The following is a 16426-nucleotide window of genomic DNA, read 5'->3' as shown; positions in this document are numbered from 1 at the left end:
GTTATTATTATTATTATGTACACTACTCTTCTGAGCTGTGTTACATTTATAGGGAGCAGTTTTGCATGTGGCGTCAGCTGCGCCTCTGATATGTGCAGTAACGCGCAGTTAAACGCTCATAAGCGAGCAGCTGGGGCTGCTCTTCAGATTTAGCTGCATTAGCTCGATGGCTAGCAAACACCACTATTCTGAGAGATACGTGGCCAGTCTGTCATTTGACGGGTGTTTCTCCTGCAGCGTACGCCAGACTAGGAAGTGAAATACTCCCGCAGAGTAGTGTTTTCTGTTAGCACCTCACAGTGAAAGGACGACGAGAGAACTGAAATCGGAGCTAACGTTGGTTAGCTAGCTAACGTTAGCTTGCCAACGCAATGGTAAGTAGCGTTAGCTTGCCTGTGCGGCTAATGTTAGACCGGCGACAACTGTTCAGTGGGTGGCTAACGTTACCGATAGCTAAGTGGCTACCAGGGCAGACTTTTTTTTCATCGTTGGTCGGTTCAAGAATGCTGTGGCTTTGTCGGATCGTTTCTGACCTTTAATGGGCCCTTGGCTAAATGTTGTCTTGGTTGCTTCCCACCTGTAACCCACAGATGCCCATGCTGAGATTGTCAGCCCAGCAGTTAGGGACCTTTATCATGTCACTCCAGTTAACAGCCTCTAAATCACGTAGCTTAGCTCAGCTATAACTTAAACAGCTGTTTCTGAACTGTATCAAGTGGAGGGTCTCAGCCGTTCTCCTCTTTTGTAGAGAAGAAATCAGCCGATACTGGTAAGGCCTTATCTAATGTTTTTTGATTACGGCTAAATGTTTTGATTTTATTATCTGACGTGGGCTGTTTTCCCTAATTGTCTTAAGCGCCAGTAACATGTCCTTATCAGCCAATTGCTGGAGTTTTTGAAGGGAAACGCGGCATTTTGCTTGATTGTTGCTTTAAGAATACAATTTTGTATTTGTTGTAACGTTAGGCTTAAACATACCTTTCAACTGATATATATCGTGTTGACCGGTTTATTAAGAGCAACATTTCAGCAGTCAACGGAGTTCACTCATGACTTAACCTTTTGGTATTATCCATATTAATAGCCTTTACATAAGTGTAGTGTTACATCTTCAGACAAAGCTCCTGGCTAAAGACCAGACCTGACAGACCTGTTGCGTATAGTGTTACCTTAGATTTAAAGTGCTGTTATGGGTAGATAGCTTGTGAGTCGTTTGTGCAAACATTTACACATCTCTACATATTGCACATGTTATACTTTAACTATTTACTCCTTACCTTGCAGCTTAACTAGAAACCTGGCTCAACAAAAAGGCAGCTGTCATTGATTTGATATAATTTAGCTTGAGATACATTATACTTGGTAGCTTGAATCTTATGACTGAGCTGCTGAATTCTTTGTCAAACTTGTGTCACACTTTGTAAAACAATGGTAAAACGGTTATTGCAAGGTCTAAATAAAGGGAATTGACACCTAAATGTGATAGGAACACATAATTCAGCAATTGAGTGAATACTATTTGTGTCCTTGTATGCCCTCAGTGCCGTGCCTAGTGTAGTTTCTTTTTAACTGACAGCTTTTAAAGATCACTTCTTCCTGGAAGAGAGGCTATTTGGATATTAACATAACCTGCTACTATTTGCTCTACACCAGGCGCCTGTGTCGACCAGGTCAAATTCATGATGCCTTTTTGTGTCTCCATATTGGTTTTCACTGGCATGAGCACAATAACACGTTCTCACCCAGTGGATGATTTATTCATTTCATACATGACTAATTTAAGGAGCGTCTGTATGGTAGTTATTGCCAATTTAATTTTCCCTCACTACAGCCACAAACAACTAAACAAGGCTTCTCACATTAGGCTTATCTTGAGCTAAAAATGTTTGCATTAAATGACAAGGATGTCTATGTTTATTTCTAATAGCCAATTGGTTGATATTATGTTTCAGGCCTATTTTTGCATTGTTATTCATAGCATTTTCCATGTCATACTAATGCTATAATTGTCTGAGCTGTTAACTAATTAGGCCCACAACACAGGACTGTTCCTATGCTGAATGTAGACTTCATGTCCTTGTAATAACTTCCCTAAAAAGCTGACCATCACCCAAGTCTTACCTTAATTCCTGATCGTAAACTTGATCTTGTGATTGTGTGATCACTACCGATGGCTTTCCATTTTTTTTAAGTCATGGGATTTGACCATGACCTTGGACAAATTAGTGTATTGATAGTGCACAGAAATTCTAGCTAGTTTTTATCTGTATGTCTTTAGTGGAAGAACTGTATTTTAATGAAATGGAAAGAAACACTAACAAACATCTGTTTGCTTTGGACAAGATTTTTGTGTGTTGAGTTCAGGAACTGAAATTACTAATTTTATTACTTTTGCCTTTAGGCCTACAGGTGTATCCCAGATGATGTAAGGCACTTCTGCCTGTAGAGACCAAGATGACTGAAGTCCAGGCCACGGTGGAGTTCTCTGTGGAGCTCCATAAGTTCTACAATGTGGACCTGTTCCAAAGAGGGTGAGTATTGTCTCATTTTCTCTACATTGCTTAATATTCTCAACCTTTTCTGGCACATGTTTCCAGCAGGTGGCAATTCACAAATGCTTTAAAATACATTTTGTTTTGTCAAGAATACATTACAGACAATTTTACCTTGCTAATGAAGAATAGGTCAGCTTTGATGGTGTGCTTCAAAGGGACTTGAATGAGCTTTGGTTTGCAGCTTGTGGTAGAGGAGGACCAGGATGGATTCTGTGTGTCCCAGTCAATCTGGGACAGTTGGCAATATCTGTTTAGAGCTTCAGGGGGCTCAACAAATGCTCTTTATATAGACAGCATCAAATATTCTGAGTAGTGTTTGAGTACACTACCTTTTATATATCAGTGTTAGTTGAACTTTTTTCTGTTTCTATGTGATGATGATGGTTTGTTCTCTTATATGACACAGTAAATGCAGAAGATAAAGAATCAAGTGCCCAGTAAAGGATGTAGATAATTAAGAAAAGTAGTCTGAACTGCAGTGCACAAGTACAGAGAAGTGCTTCTTTTCTGAGTCACTCAATTTGAATTTGCATCTTGATGTATATAGTGTTGTAGAGATAGTTTAATCATTTTACTGTCTGTGTTTAAATGAAACGTGAAACTGTATGTCTTAGCATAGCATAGATAATGTATTTGCAGTGGAGAACAGACATTGCAGAACTTTAATACTAAGATAAGCATGTTTTTAGCAAAACTATGCATGTTTTGGACATGAGGTATTAAGACTAAGACCTTATAAGACAGAAACAGACAAGCATTTGTTGTTTAAACATATTGAGCCCATGTTGCAGTGTAGTACAGCATATCACATTGAATAAACTATGTGGCTGTTACTGAGTGGCTTTGGTTCTCTTTCACGAGAAACAAACTATGGCCTAGATTTTCCCATCCAAGTAAAAGTGTCACTTCCTGCTACCTGATAAAGTTGTGGTTGTGAGACTGTGTCATGTGGTGTCCTGTTACACTGTACCCAATCAAATGATATATATGATTGCAATCTCTTCCATTTTCTTACTTGTAGTAAAGTTCCAACGAGTTGTGTTGATGCGTAAACTCAGGAAAACTACTCCAACCAAAATACAATATTTGCCATGTTTCATGGAAAACTAAGGAGGAAGAATGACTCACGGCTGTAACAGTAGTGGTCTTAAACATCTGGAAATTCTCTTTGCAGCAGCAGCAGTGTAATGATACTTCACTGTGGTGGGATAAAACTCCTGCTCTATGCTCATCAGTGCTTTAAGGGCTCAGGTTTACTACATGAGTGACTGCAAAAGAAAGAAAGTGCTCATTAATCATTTATGAAAGGCGTAGTGTCATTTTACGAGTAGAGGCACTTGTAGCTAACCTGTGCAGTTTGTTCCTTTCACCAAGCTTCCAATAATGCTCTGGAGCAAACTAATAGGGCTAGTTTTTCACTCCTGTGTTTATTCAAAAAAAAAAAAAATTTTCAGGTTCTACCAGATTCGTGGCAGTCTGAAGGTCCCACCCCGGGTTCCACACAAAGTTGAGACCAGTCTACTTCACCCCGGAGGTAAATATATTTTTGAAGATGTGTGCATTACCACTGGTAATATTTTAATGCACAAGGTTGTATATACACACACTGGTGAAACCTTTTCTATAGTTTGAAAGGGTTCAGGTACCTTTTGTGGATGCAGTTGGTCAAACCTAAGCCCTGCCCTTTTCCCTGCAAAGTTTCAATTACAGCTAAGGAAGAACTCACTCATTACTTAAGTTTAAGTAACATCATCTGAACTCTTATTTCTGTTAATATTTTGGTAATCTGCAGTATAAAGACAGTAACACACTGCTGCTGTTCTTGTCAGAGGGCTGCTCCCTGTAAACACAGATGACGCTCTCTGTCTATGCTAATATGTCAGGAAGACTTGCTTGTTTTCTTGAATTTCATCTCAGCTCTCATATATTAGTGATGTTTCAGGAAATGTCTAGCAATATCTAGCAATAGTTATTGCTAGAGCAAATGTTTTACTTATTGTTCTGTTGGCAGGGAGCTGGTAGAGGCCTGGCTTATCTCGCAGGCCACTCCTTGTTCCACTATTTCTCTAATTTGGATTTCTGTCCATCTTTGTCTGAACTATCTCCCGTGTGTAAAAAAAACCCTGGCATATAAATGGTTCTGTGCCTGGTAACAGCACCACATCATGTGTTTCTAAAGGTTGGCCTCTGAAATGTTTTTTCATTAACACACAACTAAGCACAGTGATATTTTTGTCTAGGCTCCGATCTGGCATTCCCTGCTTCAGTCCAAGATGATATCATCTCCAGCAAAACTTTCCAAATCCTGTACAAGAATGAAGAGGTTGTCGTTAACGATGTCCTCATCTTCAAAGTGATGATGCTACTAGATGAGAAGAAGGTGGGTTTAAGAAAGAAAGGTGGTGATTTAAGTAGAGATTTCTGGATTAAGGGTTTCATGTTTTTGCTTCTGATGCCAATCCAAAATTTTTATTGTTGTGTATTTGCCAGTACGAAGTCCTAATGTCTTTGTATGTGATATAGTTGCCTTGTTTTTATGCACAGGTTCTATTTTGAGTGTCTTTTTTTAAATATCTTCAGGTGGAAGAGTCCCTCAATGACATAGATTTCCAGCTCTTCTTGGATTTGTACTTCACAGATGGCGATTACTCGTAGGTGTTGATAGATTTGAACTGTATCCACTTGTATCAGTGTTCATGAATAGATATTTGCATCTCTTATGGAAATTAATCCCAAGTTATTATGTGTCTTCCTTCTTCTATTTCCATAGGCCAGATGACCCCAGCTCTCTACAGAATATCAGTGGCCGCACACTTCGTTTGCACTTTAGCCTTCAGCGAGGCATCCACCAACATGTCAATGTCATGTTTGACTACTTCCACCTTTCTGTCATCTCTGTAGCCATCCACGCCTCCCTGGTGGCACTTCATCAGCCCCTTATCAGGTCAGACAGCTATGTAACTCAAGAAACCTTATAGACACTCACAGAAGAGGGCCACTTCTTTGCACTATTTATAGTTAGACATTCATGGGTGATGTAGCTCTTTCTCAAATCTCCATCATGTTATTTATTATTATTGTTTGCAGTAAGTTCCAACACAGAGCTTTTTGCCTACTTCACAAACCAAATTTAACATGACAGTTAAAGTATACTGAATTTTAACTTTCACTCTGTTTGTTTACCTAGTTTTCCTCGACCAGTGAAAACCACATGGCTTAACCGCAATGCTCCAGCACAGAGCAAAGACTCAGTCATCCCACCTCTGGAGAATGTGGTGTTTGGCAGCACTTACGTTAAGCAGATATCACCAGATGTAAGTAAAAGCCCCTTTATATGAAGCATAATAATAATTGGATAATCTCTTTTTTTAGTAGATGCTACTAAATGTCTTAAAGGCCTAAAAAGTCTGAAAGATGCCACCATTGTATTATTTTAAAAAAGTTAAACTATATTACATCAGGATAGATAAAGTACCTGATAAAATGTTAAAGACTCTCCATAAACTTAATGATACTGAAGATATGCAGTGGAACTCGGGTGGTTTTTCCTTAATCAGGAACAATAAAGCTGAAAAGATAGAGTCTGGTATTTATTGTTTAATACAGGCTTTAATTATTACATGGACAAGGCTGTGAACTTGGATAAGACAGCTCTACACCTCAGGAAGAATGATGTATTATATGCTTTGCATCTGAAGCATAGGGGAGATGTCTCAGGCTGTTGACAGATAGGACTGAAGAAGAGAAAACTATCAGACCACTGTCACATTTGGCCAGGAGTAATTGGCCTCTCCTGACAGGGAAAGGTAGCCAACTAGAGCTGCCTCTGAGATGCAATGGTGTGAATGTACAAAATCATTCAGGCAGAACAGAGGCAATACCCCTCATCACTCCTTGATGCATTGCCAATAGATCAGGAATAACAACTCATTGACTACTTTTCATTTCTCTACAGAAGCCGCTATAAAGCATTGCTATGTAGAAATTGCACACAAAATAAATGTCTGGAAATAACTGTTGTGATTTATAGTGCTGTAATGGTTAATGTAATACCAGAGTAATGAGGAACACAGTATGCAGTGGCATTTCCTATAGAAGAATGCTATAGGTATCCTGCTATAGATCAGTGTTAACTTCAACAAGAATCATGCTTTAGAAAAATTCTAGATCATTACAAATCACGTTGCTGAGTTAATCTTTTCTCACGGTAATGGCTACAAATCCAATGTCTACAAGTGCTAGAATGTCCAGAACAGCAGTAATGTTGTTTACAGAATTAAATCATCTATATAGCCTCTTTTCTGTGTCCCTCGTGATCCCACAGGGTAGGACATTCCTGGTATCTGACCACTGTCTGCAGCATGCCTTCAGTCTACACCATAACCTGTGCTCCAGTCTCCTGCTAGCTTACCAGGGCCTCTTTGGCTATTTCACCTCTGTTACCAAAGACCTGCCCTCCTCGCACCGTATGGAACTAGGTATATTGCACTGTAGCTTCACATCATCTCGTTTCAAGGCATGGTGTGACAACAGGTGGTTACGTCTGTTCTATTTTGCCATTTATGTTATATATGTGAACCATTTGATATAATTGAAAAGTGCAAAATAATTTAACCTGAAAACTAACCCAAACCCAAAGAGGTGATTTTTTTTTTTTTTTTAAAACTCACAAGCACTCAAATTCTCAAATGTTATACAATACATTCTGATTCATTTTTTGCTTTGTATCGACTTCCATTGTTTTGTCTTTTCAGCATTGGTGTTTGTGTTGCTTATTACAAGTTTGTGTTTATTTCACCTGATCCCTACTCATTAACATATTTTACCCTTTAAACAGACTACACACCAAGGAACCCACCAAGTTAATTTAGGGATCCAACTGTGGTTGACTAATATAAAGAATTATAAAAGTTTTCATACTTGCATTCATTAGATAAGTCTCTTAACCCCTAGACTAAAGCCAAATTGTAATAGCTCCCAAACATGACTCACCATTTTTACTTTGGCTAACCAAACCTAATCCACACAAGTGGACAGATATTAACCCATCCCAGAGAACCAAGTAATAAAAAGGTTAAACATGCCTATATGTGCAATCTTACTAGCCAAGCCCAGCATGCAAGTCCTTTATGAGAGAGTACTCAGAAGACCCTATCCCCGAAGTCAAAGGCACGTCTACATAGGTATGTCCTGACCCTTGCAGAAACTCAAATCAGCCTTTTTCTCCCTTTTTACTCTTCACTTCAGTTTCCTTCTTGTAGAACACACCATTTCCTCTCTATACCACACTGTCCAGAGACAATATACATATATAAACTGCTGTCATGCTCATCTTTTACCCACTGTGCATTCTCAGTCTTTCTTTCCATCTTTTAAATTAGGACTTGGTCAAAGAGTCTTAAAACGCAGTGGTACTGTAGAGTTTGTAGGCTGTCTCTGGTCTTGTCAAATAAATGTTAATGAAAAGTGCTTCTTGACCCCAGTACTGTCTGACACCACTTCCTTGTTCAGCCTAAATTATAGGTTCTTCTGACATCCTTCTTTATAATCATTTAATAATTTACTAAAGTTGATCTTAATACTGTTCTTCTGTGTCCTCAGAACAACTCGACTTAGAGGCCCGTCTTGCTGAGTTATCTGAACAAGTCAAGGTAAGGCCTGTTGAGTACTGCTATTTTCTGTCTCTGATGATTGTTGTTGTGTAGGCAATGATGCAAAACATTTATAGGAAGCAACAAGGCTGGCATGCCATCAAATTGGTGCTTAGTTTGTGTGACAGGAGGGGTTAAGAGGAAATTTGGCAGAGGGCCATATAGAAGTTGTTTGCAAAGAGAAAATTCTTGATGAATGTGCCAAGTCTGATGCTATTTGTTTTATTTTGGACAGTTTGTTTTTTTAGGAAGGAAACAAATGGTACCATACATGCCAACTGGGTCTGTTGCTGAATGTAAGAGGGCAAAAACATAACAACATGGTTTGAACTCCAGCAAGGGATGTAATATTGGTGGATATAACTATTCTGATTAGCAAATGATACTGAATCACACAGAAAGCTCAAATGGAGTCAGTAGTGATTAATCTTTATAGTTGTCAGGTGACTCAAGGAGTGTCAGCAAATTATGGGGAAGAGTTGCTATTGAATCCTCTGTGCTGCTAGAGCGTTTGTGAGCAGATTGGCAAGTATCCAGATGTCGCTTGCAGTTATGAGTATGTTGTTTAAAACTAGTCTCTGAAAGCTATTCATACTTGTGGAGGTGGAGTAACCAGCTTTTAGCGGTTGAGTCCTTGAGTCCTGATAGGTTTAGGAGATAGATTAGGAGTGATAGATAATGTTTTGCAAAGCTGGGGAATGATAGGAATTTCTGTAGATGATGGTGGCACATTATGCAGGTCAAGTGCCTCTGGTATTCGTCAGTGTTTGTTTCCAAATATAGTATTTCGAGTTACATATCCAAGGACAAAAAGGATGGACAGAGACGAGATTGGAAATAGGTTAACTTGCATTTATGTTAGAGACTTCATTGATTTCTCTGTTTAAAAAGCAGCAATTTATGATTTATTTTTTGTAAGTCATGCAAAAAAGTGACAGTGAAAAAACAAAATGTTCAACTTGTAATTGCTGAAGGATTTACTATGTTAGAGAAACTTGTGGAAATGAAGCTTAACAGTACTCTATTGCTCTTGACGCTTCAAAGGTCAATGATACTTATTCATTTTTTGTTGGTCAAGTAATAATTAAATCAAATTAATCAGTTGACAATTAAGACATTTTTTAATATTTATTTTACTTATTGTAAAGCAAAGTCTTCTCTTTCATAGAACATCGTACCATTGTTCTTCATGCTGATGTTAAGGAAATATGCTCACATGAGCCCTCTGGTGGATGACTAGTGTGTCTTATACCTGTAGCAGAAAGCAGAGTCCCCTGATGAACTGGCAGAACTGGTGAATATGAACCTGGCTCAGCTCTGCTCTCTGCTCATGGCCCTCTGGGGACAGTTTCTAGAGGTAGTGTCCCTGCAGGAGCATGTTGCTGCCCTTCTAGCAATGGAGCACCATACACTAAGAGTAAGTCCCAACCTCTAGTTATCTTTGAATGACAATCCTTTTTTGTTCTGATCACTGATCCATATATGTATATTCTGAATAATAATGTGGTATTTCAGGTTAGGCGGTTTGCTGAGGCTTTCTTTTGTCTTGAACATCCAAGACAATCTGCTCTGGCGTATCAGGAGCTACAGTAAGTTGCAATGGCATGTTCATCTTGATTGTGAAACATAGTGTTGCTTTATCAAGCCTGTGCCAGTACTAGCTTGTTTGAAATACTATACCCCAGGTCTGGAAAACCCTGACTCCTTTTTTTTCTCTGTCTGACTCTTTCTGTCTCATTTCCTTCCTCCATCAGTGCTCACAGTCACCAGCAGATGACTAATGCTATCAAAAGCTCCAGCTACTTTCTTTCTTTGCCACCACTTCCAGTGGAATGTGCTGACCTAGATGGCGACGTTAGCTCCCTGCCAATCATCTTTGAGGATAGATACCTTGATTCCATCACTGAAGGTCAGTAACACAGTATTGCTGTTTAACTCGCCTTAAAGTCGTTAGGGTCATTGACAAGTTCTTATACCAAATATGTTTTGTTTTTTGCCTATGTTATGTTCACACTGGTGTGATTCTGAAGATCGGGATGGACCCTGGCTGGGCATGCACAATACAAGGACTGGTTCAGCGTCCAATAGAACAGACAAGCCCAACTCCAAGGACTGCAGTGCAGCAGCCAGCCCCTTACCTGAGTCTCGGTGTGCCCCTACGGATAACACTTGGCCAGACAGCTATGATCCACCGCCTAAGTCCAAAGGCAAGTCGGTCAAACTGAAGAAAAATTCAAAGACTGACAACTCCAAGAAGCTGATTAGACAGGGCTCCAAGGACTCTGTAGTTCTGGTGGGCTATAAGAACCTCAAAGCTCCTTATGGCGATCCCAGCGCAAAGTACAAGGAGGGGGAGGCCCCCCTAAACCAAGAGGAGGAACGTGATACCTTGCAGGGGTTCTCAAGTAGTTATTCAAGGACTAATGCCAATTCTGTTTTTGACCCTGGTGCCACATCAGCACATTGTGGAAACAGTGCTGTTGATTCTGTTGCAGATGACAATATCACTACTGCTGCTTGTCAAAAAGGTTTCTTCAAAAATCCTACAAACTTGGATGCACAGAATAGTCCTCAGGCAGGTACTGGGGCTGTTGCTACATGCAACCAACCACTTTACAAAGATGAGCAAGTTGACCATTGTGGCCGAAAGCAGCCACAGTGGTCTGCTGGGCTTAAGCAGATTGAGGTGAAACCAAGTCACAAGGACCCATACCAAGGGGACAAAGTTACAGTTCTTCTACCATGTCGGACTGATGGAGCTCTTAGCAGTAATATTCCTGAGATTACCCAGACAAGCCTCTGTGACTCAAGGCAGTCTGTGGTGGACTCTGTGTTTGAGAGGTCTGGTAAAGAGGCAGCACAGCGTAGCCAGTCTTCTCTGGTGTCACTACAGGTAAAAAGTGATTGTATCAGGCTGCCAGATGGAGGAGCCCCCAGTGCCTCTTCCCGCCTCTCAGACTCTGGCATTGAGAGTGAGCCCAGCTCCTTTGCCACTCAGCTTGTTCCCGGACCACAAACCTGTGCAGGGCTAGGTGTAGCTGAATCAGCTGTCGCTGCTCCACAGCCAGAAAGGCCCCTCCTGAGTCCTGCACCAAGGCCTGCTCAGCCAAGTTCAGTTCAAAAGCCCAGTGGGGCAGCAGAAATTCTTTACGCAGAAAATACCAGTGCTGTCAGTGGAGTCCAGTCTTCTCTCACTTCCATCAACTCCTTGCCCTCAGATGATGAAGGCGAGGGTTCCTCCAGGGGCTCTAGTGGAGCTGAAGTCCGTGGCAGGAAGTCCAGTGTTTTGGTGCAGGAACAGAGTGTAGTTTTTTCTGGGGATACCACTAACAGACCAGCCATCAATGTGGCCTGCACCTCAGACTCTGTGACAGTTGATTCCCAACTTGCAAAACCAGCCCTAGACTTGGAAACAGACTCAAAATTGATAGGTATTTCTGAAGTTGGAGTAGAGGGAGCATCTGGCCCTGGTGCCAATAAAGAATCCCGGAGTGAACCCCACACTGCCTGCCCCTCCAGTAACTCCGCCACCAGTAGCACTGACCTGGTAAAACGTGGGATGGTAGAGAACTATTTTGGCTCCTGTTCTAGCACAGATGTGTCTGAGATCAGTCCTGTAGAAACATCTGCTATCACGCTGGGAATCCAGACAGGACCTGCGGTTGAGGAGGATGAGGACGAGCCCGAGCATGAGATGATCGAGAATGGTTACTACGAGGAAGGAGATGGCTATGCTTTTGTGAACGGTGTTGCCGATGAGGAGCGAATCGGGGTCGGGGACACAGCCGTTCAGGAGACATGTCTTCTGTTTGAACAGCTTGGAATGGGCTACCTCCATGAAGCTAAGGATTTATCAAAAGCTCCAATCTGTTCCAATCTAGCCTCCAGCAGTGCTGAGCATAGCTTGGGAAGACCTCCCTGTCCCTCAGCCTCCCGTTCCTCCAGCCTGCGGTGGTATGAATGTGCACCCACACCACAGATGAAAGCGTGAGTCATCTTGCACAAATTTTCTCATTTCCCACGTAACGTTGTCCTGTCTCACACATTATAAATTAATATTCACCAACTTATTTAATTATAATTATGTAGGTTCATCAAGGCCAAGGAAGAAATGAAGCAGCTAAGGCTACCTGGCTTCTTGTACAGTGAAGTGCCAGAGCTGGCATCCACTGTGCCCTACTTCAGCTTGGAGGAAGATGAAAGCTGTGAAGAAGGCATCCATCTCATAGTCTGCGTCCACGGCCTGGATGGTAGGGCACCTTGTTTTTTGGAGTAAATTTGTTTCTTTGAGTCTTTTTTTGTGTGTGTTTAAAAATACATTGCCATCCTTGTGTTCCTTTTTATTGCTGCAGGCAACAGCGCAGACCTGAGACTGGTGAAGACCTACTTGGAGCTTGGACTCCCCGGTGCTCGTATAGATTTCCTAATGTCTGAGAGGAACCAGGTGATTGGATAAACACAAAGACACTAATGTTGGATATAAATATTAAACACTTTTCCCACTGAAGCGGCTTGGAAAAATCTATATTTGCTGTTGGGATCAGCTTCAGTTAGAACAAGTCCTTGAGCCTGTTAATGATCAGCAGTTCACAGCTGTGCAGCCAACTAGGCTAAAACACCTGTTAAAGAATCAAACGCACCATAAAACATAGTCTGCTCTTCTATTGTAATGCTTTTTTCATCCACAGAATGACACCTTTGCTGACTTTGAGTCAATGACAGACCGTCTGCTGGATGAAATAGTCCAGTACATCCAAATATACAACCTCACAGTGTCAAAGATAAGGTAAGATGCACCCTAGTGTCTTTTTTGTGTTGTTTTTAAGTCTTCAGTTTTACTACACTTGAGGTCAGGTTAATGATTTATCACGTAGATTCATAATACAGTAAGCATGATAACCATCTGTCATATTTTATTTACACTGAGGAGATACTGCAGTTTTTAGTAGTCAGCTGTGTGTTCTCAAAAGCATAAGTAAATGTTACCTTAGTAACTAATTCCAGTTTTTATAAGACACAGCAGTGTATGTGTTTTTAAAGCCCACTTTATCACTAAGGCAAAACATCCTGTTTTTTAAATTTTATGTCAGACACTTAAAGTATGCCAGTGACAATGTAGCATTTGTTTGTTGGTCGTTAATTAATTGCAACTGTTGTTTGATGACTCTATAGCCTCTAAATCTCTGTATTCTTCTTTTGCAGCTTTGTGGGTCATTCCTTGGGGAACCTTATAGTTCGCTCAGTATTGACCAGACCCAGGTTTAAATGTTACCTGAGCAGGCTGCACACCTTCCTTTCCCTCTCTGGACCCCACCTGGGTACACTGTACAACAGCTCTGCTCTTGTCAACACAGGTAAGTGTCCAAACACTTGGCTGATGTTTGAAGAGATTCCACTAATGCTACTTTCAGTCAGCTTATTGCTAGTTGCCATTGGATCATGTTAAATAACTGTTTAACTTTGTTCCTAGGCCTTTGGTTCATGCAGAAGTGGAAAAAGTCGGGGTCACTCCTGCAGCTGACCTGCCGTGATCACTCTGATCCTCGTCAAACTTTTCTCTACAAGCTCAGCAAGAAATCTGGTTAGCTTTGCTTTTTTCACCTGCTGTGCTGTTTTTGGACAGCTTAGGCTGTATATGTTGAATATAAGATTGTAAAGATAACTACTGTTTATTGATCTGATTTTGAAGGTCTGCAGTTTTTCAAGAATGTGGTGCTGGTGGGGTCGCTGCAGGATCGCTACGTCCCCTATCATTCTGCTCGAATAGAGATGTGCAAAACTGCATTAAAGGACAAACAGACAGGTGAGCTGAGGCAAGATTAAGACAGCAGTTAGAATTTTATCACCCTCTTACTCGGTTTGTCTTTCATAGTTGGTTTCTCATGTGTGTATTCTGTCTGGTAGGCACACTGATGTAATGTCTTACCAGGACAAAATGTCTTTCATAAATGCAGGTGTTGCTCAGATTCTAAAGTGGAGAGGAGCAAAAAAGCAGAACAAGGGCAATCTTAAGGGCTCTGACACCAAGCTGTGTTTTACCCGTTTAGTGCAGTTCTTATTTTTTTGCAATCTACAGTGCAGTCTGTAAGCATTTGAACAGCATCAAAACTTTTGTATGGTGCTACTTTTTAAGCGTGATTGGGAGTGTTCATTCTGTTTTTCTATGTCGTGCTTTATTTTGTTGCTTCTTACATCTTGGTCTCCTCAGTTATTTCCTTATTTTCTCAATTTCCTTCTATTACCAATGTGTTTTTTAAGACACAAAGCAACATAGACTAAATGGGGATTGCTTAATTTGCCATCAGAATCATTTGAAAGATGCCATAATCACACTACAATTCTTGATATAGCTGCCTCAATGAACACCAAATGGACTAAGCAGACTATTTCACTCTTGTCTTTACTAGGTCCTGTGTATGCTGAGATGATTGAGAACCTGCTGCTGCCAGTACTTCAGAACAAAGACTGTAATCTAGTGCGATATGATGTCATTCACGCCCTGCCCAACACAGCCAATTCTCTTATCGGCCGGGCCGCCCACATTGCCGTCCTTGATTCTGAGATCTTCCTGGAGAAGTTCTTCCTTGTTGCAGGCCTCAAGTTCTTTCAGTAGAACTGCAGCAGAATCAAACACATGGACGAGAGGAATGTGGAGCTAATACCTCATTGCATCTAAACCTTATTCTGATTAGAGTATCTGGATTATCACGTAGTTTTTAAATACGTATTTACTTTTCAAAAACATGAGCAAAATCACAAATCCTTTTGTTTCATGTTGCTCATAATGGAATCACGGTGGATATGGAGTTCGCCATTTTTATTTTTCTACTGCCATTTTTTAAACACTTAGTTTTTTGTGTTTGGGAAATCATTTACCCCCATCATATATGCTATATTTTCAGTGTTATTTATGTGTTATGTTTCTACTTTTATTTTTCTCCAAGTTTTTTTTTTTTTTAATTAATTTTAGATGCTGAACTGGAAATGTAGCTGCTACAAAGTAAAATGGCAAGTCAAGTCTGCACATACTGTCCTACCATTGCAAATGTTTTTCCACCAGTTTTCACAGCATTAATTTGCACCACGACTACATTTTACAAGCTTTTGTACTGAAAACAGTCATTTGTACAAGTTACTTTTTTATCAACTATTTTCCATCATTTTTAAAGGCAAAGAATGCATTTGAAATAGGATTGTTGCTCAGACTCTGCAGCCTTGGCTTTGTTCTTAATACTTTATGCTGTTCTTTGCCATTGCAGCATTCTGCACAACATTTACCCAGCCTGGTGTTGGGAGAATAAAGCTTTGCCTACAACATACAACATTTTATTACAAGGGTTTTAAGCAATGATCACAATTCAGCAAAAGCACATGTTGGTAATATGAACTTGTTTTATTTAGGAAGTATTTGGTTGGTATCATTTGGTGATTATTTATGTGTTTCAACTGGAAAGTATTGCTTGGAATTAAAAAAATGTTTATCTGACAGTTGTTTATATATCATACTATACCATTAAATATGCATATTATGAAACTTGTTTACTGACTTTTTTAATCTTAAATTCATAGTTATGTTACATCTGATCTCAAATGATTTTGTAAATTGAAACAGCACCCTATATGTACATATGATTTCATGTCAACTACCAGTACAAGCTTAGCTGACAAAACATGATTGAATGGGATGTTCGTTGAGTTTGTAGAGTTTGTTTTTTATTGGAATGAGCTAACCTAGTGTTTGATGTTGCAATAAATTTCAAGATGTACTTGCTCTTGTCTTGGATCAAATTGCCCTGCAGATGGCAGTGTCATCACAGTAAGATACTCTGCATAGAATTGGTGTGGAATATTTTGCAGCGCACTATCTTATCTAATGAGAATGAGTAGAGTATGCTAGAGCTCATGCTATTTCAATTTAAAATAACAATTATCAAGTAGTGCTGAAAACATTTAAGTATCAGTTTAGATGCTAAAAACGTGTGCATCTTAGGAAACAGGTTTTGTCAAATCTGTTTTCATAGGAGTGTCACATGGGATATTATCTCTAAAAGAAAAACAACCTTTGAGAGGTTCTTTTTTCCATCAAAATTCAAACAAATCGCACAACTCTTCTCCACAACACCTAAAAAATTTGACATTTTGAAAAATACAGTTAGGCCTAATTGTTGCTTTCACTGTCTTGTACAGGAGACGGTTTTCCCAAATCACTGGAAAAGGTCA

General features: G+C 40.1%; 1 protein-coding gene across 5 annotated transcripts; it reads left to right on the top strand.

Annotated features, from left to right (window-relative positions):
* The first annotated feature begins 132 nt into the window (after positions 1-132).
* Positions 133-15740, top strand: fam135a (family with sequence similarity 135 member A). 5 transcript variants are annotated; one of them, XM_067609875.1, is made up of 21 exons: positions 134-374; positions 2402-2531; positions 4010-4089; positions 4796-4935; positions 5136-5206; positions 5326-5499; positions 5743-5869; positions 6880-7033; positions 7661-7738; positions 8157-8206; positions 9468-9623; positions 9722-9795; positions 9961-10115; positions 10237-12193; positions 12296-12456; positions 12559-12650; positions 12895-12992; positions 13409-13560; positions 13677-13787; positions 13896-14009; positions 14614-15740. In XM_067609875.1, the coding sequence occupies exons 2-21, from the start codon at positions 2455-2457 to the stop codon at positions 14817-14819; spliced, it is 4227 nt and encodes a 1408-aa protein (XP_067465976.1). In that variant the 5' UTR covers positions 134-374; positions 2402-2454; the 3' UTR covers positions 14820-15740. The 5 variants fall into 5 exon arrangements, with proteins under 5 accessions (XP_067465978.1, XP_067465976.1, XP_067465974.1 ...); XM_067609873.1 differs by having other exon boundaries at positions 9465-9623; XM_067609874.1 differs by lacking the exon at positions 134-374 and adding an exon at positions 384-769 and having other exon boundaries at positions 9465-9623.
* The last annotated feature ends 686 nt before the right edge of the window (positions 15741-16426 follow it).

This window comes from Thunnus thynnus, chromosome 14 (genome assembly GCF_963924715.1).
Source record: "Thunnus thynnus chromosome 14, fThuThy2.1, whole genome shotgun sequence".
NCBI lineage: Eukaryota > Metazoa > Chordata > Actinopteri > Scombriformes > Scombridae > Thunnus > Thunnus thynnus.
This window is presented reverse-complemented; position numbering and strand designations above follow the sequence as displayed.

What these genes read in the sequence shown, in the direction of transcription:
- fam135a (XM_067609873.1), top strand. Translation starts at nt 2,455, where the DNA reads ATGACTGAAGTCCAGGCCACGGTGGAGTTCTCTGTGGAGCTCCATAAG. An exon ending in CTTCATCAGCCCCTTATCAG is followed by an intron (nt 5,500 to 5,742) that starts GTCAGACAGCTA and finishes TTGTTTACCTAG; the next exon opens with TTTTCCTCGACCAGTGAAAA. An exon ending in TGGAGCACCATACACTAAGA is followed by an intron (nt 9,624 to 9,721) that starts GTAAGTCCCAAC and finishes GTGGTATTTCAG; the next exon opens with GTTAGGCGGTTTGCTGAGGC.